Consider the following 12,307-nt stretch of genomic DNA (forward strand, 5'->3'; position numbering starts at 1 on the left):
TTGCAATAAAAACTAAGTAGATCAATTTATTCTGTATACTATACAATGTGTAAGTTTGTAAAGAACAATTGACAATTTTATCACCTTAACATCTCGACTGGGTGTAAGTATGTCCAACAAAATGTACTCCTGTGGCCTTTACACAAACACTGTCCTACTACATCAAGAACAATGAGAGGGAAGCCTTTGGTGTTACAGATTTGGGGACATATCTGTGAAGTTGTAATTAATCCACTTAACTATCTCAAATAAAACGGTGCTATCTGCTATTATAAGCCTACATGAGTACTACTATAATAACTAAACACTTCTATCTTTAAAGGCAAGATATGAAAGGGACTGCCAGTCTACAGCGTGGACAGGTTTTCTTTGAAAAAGGCAATTATCAAATGGTAAAACTCATATAATACATTATGTACATAAGTTTGGATAGCTGAGTTATCTTGCTGGAGTAACCTGCAAGTAAGCATCGATTTGCAGTCATGTTTGATTTACTGTTAAGTGATTATAGGACTTAAGTTTTATACAGTGTATAGAACCAAAATAGCTGTGCCTGCTGCTGAGGTCTGTCAGATGTGAAGGCTCATAATCAGTCATTGACCTAGTTAGTATTACAGTACTTCAAATATACACATGGATAATATATTCAGAGCTGAATTTGTAGTATTATTAAGAGCTGCAAGTCACTGAGTGAACATCAGAAGAGCTTGTGCTGTCCAACCAGCAGGACCAGCTAAGTTGTAACTAAGTGAGTGGAATGTTTAAATTTCCATGGCTGTTTTTTGTTTTGAAACCTTCCCAAACATCAAGAAAGCTCACCTTCTGTGAGCTAGAGTAGTGGCACCAGACAACACACAGCAAGTCACCTTAAGTTATTCAAAATTTGCTTCAGGCCCAGTCCTATCACTAAGTTCCAATTTCATTTATACATACAAAAATAAAGAGGGATTTTCACATTAGGACAAACATCTATAAAAAGCAGTTTGCTTCAATATATCCAGCTTCCCTGCTATTGTCCCAGCCTACTTTCTTATGTAAAGAAGTCAAGTAGGTTCATTTCTCCAACCTGTTCTGCAAAAGTCACTTTTTTTTTATAATACTAGTGGAGTATGAGGAATCAGGACAGATTTGACAGAGCCCACTGATTTATTAGGAAGGTGCTATATAGACTTGAAGAGAACCAGGTTAGCAATTTCAAAATTATCTGGAATGACTTCTCTGAACCGAAGACATTACACAGACACCAATAATGCTTTGCCCATGTTCTGATCAAAACAGGACCAAATTAAGATTATTCATTTTCTCTTGATCATTTTCTTATGTTTGTCTTTAGACTAGTGAGCATTACACAAGATATGGGCCAGCATTTTCAGCTGGCAGTCCTTTATCCTCTAAGACCTTTCTGAATACGTCAATAAAAGCACATCCTTCTGAAAACATGCATCTTTAAGAGTGCTTTGTAATACCCACATTAGTGCTTACAACAGGCTGTTTCAGAACTGTTGCTTTCAAGAAAAAGGTATTCAGTAAACTGATCTTCTTAAAAGTTTCTAAACTCCCAAAGATAAAGGCTGTGGTTACCTATATGAAAATCAATTACATTATGGATCATACTGTGCTTTTAGTATTCCGATTTCATTAAATAAACATGCTTTTAAATGCATCAAGTTACCTGCCTTATATCAACTATGTATTCTGGCTATCTAGTACTTATGACCTGCATCATGAAGATGAACTGAAATTCATTCCTATTTTCTGACATGAAAAGTTATCTATTTCTCAATACGTCATTGTATAAATACCACTTCCAGTTCTTTGTTTCTCCAAAGCCAATGAGGGGCTGCTGTATAACAGAGAGAAAAGGAGGTATTTTACTACCACTTTAGGAGGCCAAGAAAACAAAAATTATAGCCTTCTCCTTCTAGAAGTCTAAAATAGCCCAAGGACAATTGCATATCAAACCTCAGCAAGCCTAGATTTGGTGTTTGCCACACAGAAAACTCGCTAGAACAGTACATTTATCCATCTTCCATGTTATTAGATAGAGCATTTCAGCTTTAAAAGCTTGAAGAGTTGCTGAACTGAAAGGGCATTTGTCTCCAAATACAGGTACAAACTCCAGATTTAGATTTGAATGCTGGACACTTGCAAAATCAAAATATACAACTGCAAAAGCGTAAGGATTAGTCAAGTGTAAAAGTGTTTCCCAAATTTCAGGTATACAATTTTAACTTTCAGTAGCAAGATTCTGGGCTCTTAGTTTCAGGACAAGACTTTGAAAGATACAGAATCACTTGTGCTTTGATTGGCACATTATCTGCTTTTTAAAATGTAAAACTAATAGACGTTTGCAAAAGGTTGTGCAAAACTATTGTATTTACAAAAATGGCACAAAAGTGAATTCAACAGTCTATGCACATGCACACTTCATTCACATCTTCAACAAAAGTGTGTCCTAAGCTACGGAACTGAAAAGAATACCAGCTTCAACAGGCAGTTGTCAATAAGCACTAGATTCACAAGAGTTACACCAAATGGGCAAATATTGCCCAAGTAAAAACTCTATTGTTAAAGCTGAAACAGGTTTAAGGCCGTTCAAGTTCAAAAGCAGAAACAAAATTCAATCAGAGCCCTGGTCTTTGTTTTAATACATGCTTTACCATCTAGCAACTTGTGGTCTAAACCTCTATTTTAGACAACAAACTCAAACACGGAAGAAAAACCCAACACAACTGGAGGTTATATTAAATACAAATATGCTGTAATTAAGATGAAATAACAAAAGCAGAAACATTAGAAGTAAAACTTGCGATGTCACTTGCTGGAACCAGTCCTACACTAGGAAATGGGCAAATATGTACATTTTCAAGTAGATTACATTGCTCTAACCAAACTTGTCCTTTTTATTCAGTGCATTGTTCTCAACTAGTTCAAATACTAAACGTTTTACTCTTAACAGTACTCCCTTACAATAGCAGCACATGCTATCGCTACCTGCAAAGCTGTCAGTCTCATGACTTAGTGTAAGAAAGAAAAAGGGGGATGTGAGGGTGAGAAATAACTATTCAGGAGAAATAACAGGAATGAGAATAATCATGCAGTTCAGCTGTTCTCGTCAGCCAGCCAGCTTGCTAGCAACAAGAGATGGTTTCCGCTGTGGAAGATCCTGTGGAGTAGGAATATGGTCACCAGTGACTTCTGTCTTGTCAGGTGCTGCAGTAGGCAGTTGCTTATTCTTCATCTTTGCTTTAGCCATGTTGTAATCACCAGAATCAAAGTATTTTTGCTGGAAGACAAAACACATATGTTTAAAAGCCCGAAATCTTACTGAATTCATACACAGAAAGTATATTCTCTGAATTTTAAACACAGTTATAAAATCCTGATTTGGCACAGTTAGCTTTACGTTTATTAAAAATAAAATCTTATAAGGACTATTAGGTACATGTATCTGAACTCTTAACATTAGTAATGGTAAATGTACACTTATGGTTCTACATATACCATTAAACTCACACATTACTTTTGCCCCTGCTTTCCCAAGAGTGAAACTTTGCATTTGTGAATTTTGTTGCAGCAAACAAGTTCTGCTACACAGAATAACCAAACAATCTATGAACTGCAGGTGGAGAAAAGAGCCTGCTTCAACATACCAGAAGATCAAAGCAGCATGAAACTGCATGCTAACAAGGAACCCTCTTATCTGCATACATTAAAACAGTGAAACTACCATCCCTAAAGTTCCCAAACCAATTATTAGCAAAGTCAAATCTACTGTGCAGTCCTTCAGAAAACCACTATGTGAAGGAAATTCTTATCCCACACTCCAGGTTTCTTCTGAATACAAAAATAAGTACATTAAGTTTGAAGTTCTAAAGCAGTGTTCCTTACTATTTCAGCATATTTTTATTAGCATTAACGATGTTTTCTGTTAGATTCCAAAAATAACAAGTTACCTATGGATGCTAAAGCCAAATGACTGTTATGACTCATCTGCACCATGGTAAGAGGAGGCATAGAATTTCATCCAAGGTCTGAATCAAGTCTTCAACTGCTTATTAATACATTTTGCAGGAAAAGTTTATTTTGTTTACATCTTACTATGACATTTATTGTTAAGGTACTTGCAACCCATGATTCTGACCAAATTGTCATATAAGGCCAAAAAAATTAGATTCAGGATGGAGACTTACACTAGCAACTGCCGTTTACAATCACAAACTCTGGAGAGGACCCTCCCCAGTTAGCTTTATATAGGCTTATTCACAGGTCAGTTGAGCAGCCATCACTACCTGCTACATTTAAGTGCTTCCAGGCTACGTATTACTACTATACTCTTCATTTTCGTTACAACTAACCAGCTGCAAAACGTTCAACAGTTGTTAGAGAGTCATAACTTGAACTCCTGACTTAACGGGCATTTACCTAAGGGCAGCAGGTGTGGGTGTTTATGCAAGGCCTCCTGAAGAAGAACCTTAAGTTACCAAATCTGGTTTTCCCATGCAGTCAGTAGTACATATGAATCACACACTTTTATTTATAAACCTTCACAATTCAGTCCTTTAGATACTGTAATCCCTATTTATACCATAATGTTCTAACACTGCAATCTGCAGACCAGACACCAAGTTATACCATAACCTAATTTGGAAAGAGGCTTTCCTATTTTGCCCTTCAAGACTACAGCAACCAAAAGAAACTTTTAAATGATAACGAGGTAATAACAGAACTGCTCCCTCTTTAGATGTGTTACTGCTGTTAATGGATATCTATTTCTGTCCATGCAAGAGCTCCAAACAGAATCCTTCTACAGGAACTTGGTATCACATAGTTCTCATAGAATCATAGAGTAGTTAGGGTTGGAAAGGACCTTAAGATCATCAAGTTCCAACCCTCATCTACTAGTATGCTGGAGAAAGTGTGATAATAATGGTGTGCGTGCCCAATGCAGAACTCCTTCTGGAGAGCAATTATCAATGGGTAAAGTGTGTCCTAGTTGCCAAATCAAAGGAAATCTGGGCTATGGGTAAGTACGTACATTTAGAAGAACATCTGAGAAAACCCACCATCTTTCATGCGTTAGAATATCAGTCCATTACCTCCTTCAACTTACTGTTGTATTTTCCTCTGATTTACTCTAGCTTTTCATAGATGGCCTGTATTTGATCATCCCTTTTGAACTGACAATGTCTGTCCCAGTATCTTCATGTCAGAAACATGATCTAAAATATACTCACTATCCTCACTCTATTGTAAACGTCAGCAATCCAAGCAGCCCAAAATACACCAGGCTCTATAGCAAGTAAAAATGCTTCCTCATTCACTTCGTCAAGATGAGGATATTGTACAAATTGTTACTGTTGGTGAGTTTTCCTCATGGTTACACTGAGTGCAAGCAACCATAATTCCTTTATGGTCATCAGTCCTTAGGGAGTGGATGCTGTTTTCCTGTATTACCATTGCAATACACACTAACCTTCTCCGTTCTGTCTCTACATGTGCACTGAACCCACTGAAGTCTAATTTAGGCTGACTTTGATCATGTTAACAGCCTAACGCACAAAAGGAGTCACCTAATCTACCTGTCCATGCCCAGCAGCCATTAACTATGCTGCATATGCTCCAACTTATGAGAGAAGGCTTCTTCAGAAAAACATTTAACAATTCCCACGAGATGTTACCAGGTAGTACAGAATTAGATCAGCACCAAACTCCAACAGCTCGTTTGCGAAGGATTTATACTTGGAGTCGTTGCATGCACTCAAAGGGCCTAGACAATAGTGAAAAAAAAAAGGAGGAAAAAAGGGGAAAAAAGAAAAAGAAAACAGCATGACAGCAATAAAAGCACCATCGGAAGAAGTGATATTCTAGGATTATTCCAAGAACAGGCTTCTAGCATGCCTGGAAGGCATTGCATAACACCTTTATGAATAATTAAACTAAAAATAAAACCAGCCAAACAACCAGCTGAATAACTAAGAAAATGAGAGACACTGGTTAAGTGTGTAACAATACTGAAATACGAACTCACTCTTCATTCTTCTATCGCTATTTTTTTCCTTAGGGTATATATTCAGAATCACACCACCATTCTCAAGCCGCTGATGTCAGATGGTGCTTGGTGTAACTCAGCAGACACTAAGCTTTCATGTGCTAAAACATGGATAACAAGAGCGGTCATTTCTGGGACTTAAGAATGGGCAAGATCAGTACAAAACAGGGGTGAGGTTCTGACCTTTAGTGTTTATTATGAAGTCTTTTATGATGTCTATCACAGCAGCACTGAGCCAGCTTTTAAGTTCAATTTTTTCCTATAAAATGCAGTTGAGCCACTGCTGCCGTAGAACAGCTATCCTGCCAATCTGCCATTTGTTTTGTGGAAACAAATTTGTCTTCCTTGTGCTTTCACAGACAATGTTTAAATTTCTCAGCACTCTTTTATTCATAAAGACCTGTGGAGCAGGGGGAAAAAGAAACAAAAACCCAAACACCAAACACAGAGATACAGGGATTTTGGAATTTTGTGTCCATACCCTGTGAACAATGAATAACTTACTCCTTTTTGAAGCCTCTTCCTCAAGAAGTCTGAGCCTCCTGGCTTCTGGCCCAGATGAGGATATCTTGCTTTCAATTTTGCTTCTTCAACTTTCTCTGGGCTGATCACCTTATCCTCCATTTCCTGAAAGACAATTAGCAATGCTGTAAATGAAATACACAATAAGGAACTATTTATGCAGAATCCCTTCACAAGTAATTCACCAGCAGCCAACTGCTGCTACCAAGTGAACATAATTATTTGGTTAGACCTTTTCATACATTCTCTCCTGAATACTGACAGCAACTGTAGGAGTTGAGCCTCCCATCTTAGATACCCTTCCTGGAGACATGTTTAAATCTAATCAAAGCATTCCTCTTTCACAGCCTGTACCAAAATTAAATTGATTTTGAAGAAAGAAAAAAAAAGGATAAAAAATGCCCCTAAACAAATTTATTTTTTCTTTGTCAACACAAGGGTTCCACTAAGAACAAACAAATGCTGAGAGTTGGGAAGAGCCACAGGAATTTTTTCAACTGCCCATTTGATCATAAAGTTGCACGGACAGACTAGCACATGCATTGCCACAATCTAGTTTGCATAACTGCTCTAACTGTAATGTGTTGATATTCACTGTGAAACAGTGTTAAAGCTGCTCAGCCTCAAAAACATGCCTGCTATCATATTAGTAGCAACAATACCGTATTTGTATATATCTATAATTATCCTAAAATTATGAGGTAGTGCATTTAGGTAAAATAAAATGCCTATTTTATGAGTATACCGTAAAATGTGAATGGGAAAAAACTGCAATTTGTTCATCCAGTCTTTCAACACTGACCTCTAATCCAGTCCATGTAGCAACTTGATGTAATAGATGAAATTATACTTCATACATCATTTCTAAAGTATCTTCCATTCAAAATTCTTGTTTTGCTACTTTCCAGTATTTGGCTAAGGCTTTTGTTTTGTTTTGCATGCAAATCATTGCTACTTCAGGAAAAATACACATTTATTTCCACTGACTGCTGTACTGATGAATAGTTATCATCATCCAAAGTCACAGAATTAGTTTTAGGCAGGAAATAAGAATTATCTTTGAAATTAGGAGGGCCTTTCATTCATCTGTAACTAAGATTTCATATGCACTTAGAGCTGTTTAGGCATCCCCTTCACAGCCTTTCCATCCATGTCACCATCCTTTGAATCATTCAGCATGATTGTGTGTACTCCACATGAATGGATTACAGAAAATAATTCAACAGAAAAATAACCACCTTGCCCCCCACTGGGCTGTGTTTCCTTTGGATCAGTTTTCACAGTCTGTTTAACCAAGCAGCAGCACAAAAAGGTATGTTAGCAGAGAAGCGGGGGGGGGGGGGGGGCACAGGAACACCAAGCAGCTGGGAGCTATTTAAACCAGAGCTGCCAAAGAACTAGAGCCACCACACTAGCCTACCTCCAGTACTTTCCTTTATAAAAACTCAACAGTCTATATAATATTCAACATATTTCTGGTAAGAAGCCTCAAAAGCAAAGGTTATAACAACAGATTTAGAATGTAACATTGGCTAGCTGCTCCATTAGACCAAGACATACGAAAGAGAGCTTTGCACAATACAGCGGGAATCTGAATTAACAGTTCTACCAAGGAAATTGTCAGAACAGTTAAAGAAAACCTTTATGAAGACAGGAACCAATGCTTTTTATCAGATGAAAACAGAGCTAGGCAATACAATGCAAAACACAAAAATACACATAAAGGGCAAAGTCTCCCTGACACTACTGAACATAGAGCTATTTCACACTATACAATCATACTAGCCAAGACCACTGTTCACGTTATGAAGACCATTCTTCAGCTGCTGTCCTTCCTACTGTGCTTTATTATCATGCCGACACTGACAGGATTTTCTCAAAAGCAATCCTTTCAGCTAAATACTTTCAACATCTAATGCTGAATCACTGGGTACTCACTGCTAAGCCAATAGACAAAGCATTTCAGGGGGCATGTTTTGCCAATACTAACCAAGAGATTTATCTTTTTTTAAGAACAGCCAGCCAACAATAAATAGCTTACATAAATATGTATTCATGGTGCATCAAAGGAGACATTTATGCAAACTCACAGGGCTCACAAATCATCACACAGCAGGCAATCAAAGCACAAAATGCCATGTTATGCATCAATGCAGCTGAAAAGGATACAGACTATGGCCACTTACCCTTGATGACCAAGAACAACTAAGACTCAAAAAAAAATATACAAGAATGGAAGAATTTCAACACAAAGACTTGGGGTATCAAACAAAACCAGGCCATGGCAGGTTCAAAAAATAGTTAAGACAAGAGTTCTTCCTATAAAATAGAGTTAAGCTGCAGAATCCATGCCAAAGGATACAAGGGGTGCCAAGAAATTAGAAGAATTCAGAAAGCAAATGGATTATGTTCATTTGCAGCTCAGAAGAATTTTAAACCACAGACTGCCGAGACAGTTTTCTGGAGAAGATCACTGCATGCATGTCCTGACCTTATATCCTTCTGTGGACTAGACTGTCTTCAGCACTCCTGGAGATGTGTTGCTGAGCCGCAACAGCTTTAACTCAAGCCAGCAAGGCTTGATCTTACATTTATAACATCCTCCGTTGAGTTACAGAAGCAACAAAAAGTGACTAACACATGACTGGGGGGGAGGATGTCAAGATATACCACGCTCCTCTTCCTAGCAACAACCACACAAAAGCTATAATTTTAGATCTCTACAGGAATTTGACACAGCTAATGAAGTCTGCTTACTTCATTAAAAGGATCTACCAGGAAGGCAGTAGTTACCTAACTCATTTAAATATAGCTTTTGCTTTTAAACTTTACAGAGGTAATAGCAGCATAAAGTTCCGTATCTGTTGGACAACTAAACTGCACAGCTAAAGAAAGAGCCATCGGGCTTTTAGAATTCTGGTATTAAGCGTTCATCCCCTTTAGCAAAAATTATTAAACAAAATGCAACGCAGAAAATAGGAAAATAGGGACAAGAGCACAACTCTACAGCCAACTTATGTGGCAAAGTCCAGTCTAGAAACAAAATGCACCACCGCCAACAGCTTCCTGAAAAAAATATGGCTTTTAAGGCAAAAAACATCAGTCACCCAAGCATATGTTCTCCAATGTCTAAAGTTTCTTTGTTGTTGAACTTCCCCCTGCCACTACCCTGAGTTTTCACACTGAGAACAGGAAACGCTTGTCTTTGGCAAATTTTCAATGTGTATCACTCTCTTGTTTAACATCTTTCTCACTTAACACATGCACACGCGTCAGAAAGCATAGTAGGACAGTCCAGAAGAGGTCTGGCCATGAAAATGCTGTCCCAAAGTTCATTTAGGGGCTTCATCTTTTTTTAAGCATATATATATAAGTACTGCAAAATAGGTTATTTATATTTCAGAGCTAAGCATTAACTGAATTTTGCCTATGCAGACAAACAGTTTTAGTGGAGGTTAATACTGCATAGCACTGATATCACAGGATCCTAACAGGACATAAACTCACAGCAATCCAAATTCTTCTTATTGATGTTATTAATTTGTCTTGAACACCTCATCAGATTAAAACTTAATTAGCATACCGGTATGGGACTCCTGCCTGTCAGATAAAGGGTAATTTTTCAAGCCCATGCATAAGCACTGCTTTTCAAGACTTCAGTCTGAAACTTAGCAAAATCAGCGCCAGTCACCTGACTTCACCAGAACACACTAGAAGGCATCACAATAAACTTGCTGCCACATGTTCTACTCTGCTCTTATTACAGAGCTATTCTAGGAGCGCTGCATAGGCCAGGGACTTATTTTTACAGGCTTTGAACAGACAGGCACAGTATCCCTCCAGCAGTCCACCCAAGATGAACGTTATGTCAAGCTGCAGAGCACGCATTTAAAAGCAGATTACAGACCTGCCACAGAAGTTGGTTCTGATACTGCACCTACGGAGATAGTATCCTTCCATATTAACCCTCATCTAACTCATATTACAAACTGTGAATTATTAAACAAATAATTGATAGCTAAAACAGAACCAGCTTTTTCTTTCAGCGTTCTCCAAAGCAGTATTTGTTTCATAACTTCTCCCTGTCAGAAATAGCTGTGGAGATCGCAACTGAGTCCACATAGCAATGACGATACTAAAAACCAAACGACTTCTTAACGTCACAGCCCGCAGATGGGAGCTGCTAACAGTACAGTCACCTGAGGCCAAATCCCACTTAAACTGTAAAATTATTAACTACAGAGATGACGTAATAGCTTCATCACAAGACAACCCTGCCAGTTGGTCGCTCTAAAGGCCCACATTAGAACAGGTCACAGCCATTGTGCTTTGGGTATCCGTCCTCTGAAACGGCTTACATCAAAACCCGAAATGTTTCTAAAAGCAAAACCAGCGTTTGGCCACAGGATTACCGCCGTCTCCCGCCGCGGCTGTGAGCCGAGGCCCCGTCAGCGGTACGCGCTGGCAGGCAGAGCTGGGCGCCCTGTGAGCGGGGAAGCGCCATGAGCCCGCCCAGGCCAACGCACGCCTGCGATCCACTAGAGAACAGACATCCCTAAGCGCAGAAGCCAACATGGTGGTGCCGCTCCTCCGCCTCCAGCCCTGGCCCGCCGCTCCCGCCACAGGCCCCGAGCTCCATCCCGCCCGAACCGGCGGCGGATGGTGGCTGCAGAGAGCCGCCGGCTACCACTGCACTCCTGCACGGCGCTGCTCTGAAGGGCTATGGCCACGGCCAGCACCGGGAGACGCTGCCTGAAAGGCCGCGGTGGCCCGCGAGGCTTCCCTGGCTGAGGGAGCCCGGTGCAAGGGAAACCCGGCCATGGCGGCCCCGCTCCCGCGCGGATGGAGGCGGGAGAAGCCCCGAGGGGCGCCTCCTGCCCCTGGGCGGTGCTGCGCTGGGGGTGCCGGACACCCACCTTCTGCTCCTCGGCCGAGGCGGGCTCGGGGCTCTCGGCAGACATGGCGCCGCGGCAGCAGGACGGGCGGGAGAGGGAGGCGCGACCGCCGCTCCTCCGCGCAGCGCAGCGCACCGCTACCACCGCCCCCCGCACAAGATGGCGACCGCCCGCAGGACGGAGCGCCGCCGGGACCACACTTCCTCCGCGCGCCCTCGGGAGCCGCTTCCGTCCCCGCCCCCTGACTTCACGTCCGGTGCCGGGCGCCCTACGGCGATGGAGGAACCGGGTGCAGGGGGATGCTCATGGCACCCTGCTCCGCGTCGCGGCCCCACACCGGCTATAGGCAAGAAAAGGGCTTGCTGGTTGGTTAACTTGGGCTCTTGGGGCCTCGGCAGCTTGACCTGAGAAGCTTTAACTCCCAGACGCCAGCTGACAGGACAGGAGGTCTCAGATCGTCGAAACTTGTTAACAGCAGGGTTTCAAGTATATGAAGTGTTTTATTCCCTCTCAGTCTGCTTCTCGCTGTCTGGTTCCTGGCAGAACAATAACCTCCCTGGGACTCTCAGAACATAGAGGAGGGTTTTAAATAGCTCACTGTCAATAAATGCGTAGGGATCCCTAAATACGGGAATTGAACAAGCTACAGCTTTTACTTAATACTCAGTTAAGTGAATGCACACTTACGTTACTTACACAGAACGTCCTTTCCTGGCACCTCTGCTGTTGTCCTGTGATTCTGACCTCCAGCCCTCCCGCCGCAGCTCTCCCTGGGAGCCAGCACACGCTCTCCCTCCGCGCCGCAGACCCTGCCCAGACCCACACGGATTGTGAACCG

General features: G+C 41.0%; 1 protein-coding gene across 2 annotated transcripts; it reads right to left on the reverse strand.

Moving 5' to 3' along the window:
* ARPP19 (cAMP regulated phosphoprotein 19) lies at window positions 1-11,681 on the reverse strand. Of its 2 annotated transcripts, none has more exons than XM_057397643.1 (3): window positions 11,491-11,681; window positions 6,557-6,679; window positions 1-3,286 (listed from the first exon to the last, which is right to left on the reverse strand). In XM_057397643.1, exons 1-3 carry the CDS (start codon window positions 11,533-11,535, stop codon window positions 3,116-3,118), a joined length of 339 nt encoding a protein of 112 aa, XP_057253626.1. In that variant the 5' UTR covers window positions 11,536-11,681; the 3' UTR covers window positions 1-3,115. The 2 variants fall into 2 exon arrangements, with proteins under 2 accessions (XP_057253626.1, XP_057253637.1); XM_057397654.1 differs by lacking the exon at window positions 11,491-11,681 and adding an exon at window positions 9,066-9,219.
* Window positions 11,682-12,307: the final 626 nt, after the last annotated feature.

This window comes from Pezoporus wallicus, unplaced genomic scaffold (genome assembly GCF_028554395.1).
Source record: "Pezoporus wallicus isolate ANWC-B61680 ecotype Strahan unplaced genomic scaffold, APGP_CSIRO_Pwel_v1 contig_3952, whole genome shotgun sequence".
Classification (NCBI taxonomy): Eukaryota; Metazoa; Chordata; class Aves; order Psittaciformes; family Psittacidae; genus Pezoporus; species Pezoporus wallicus.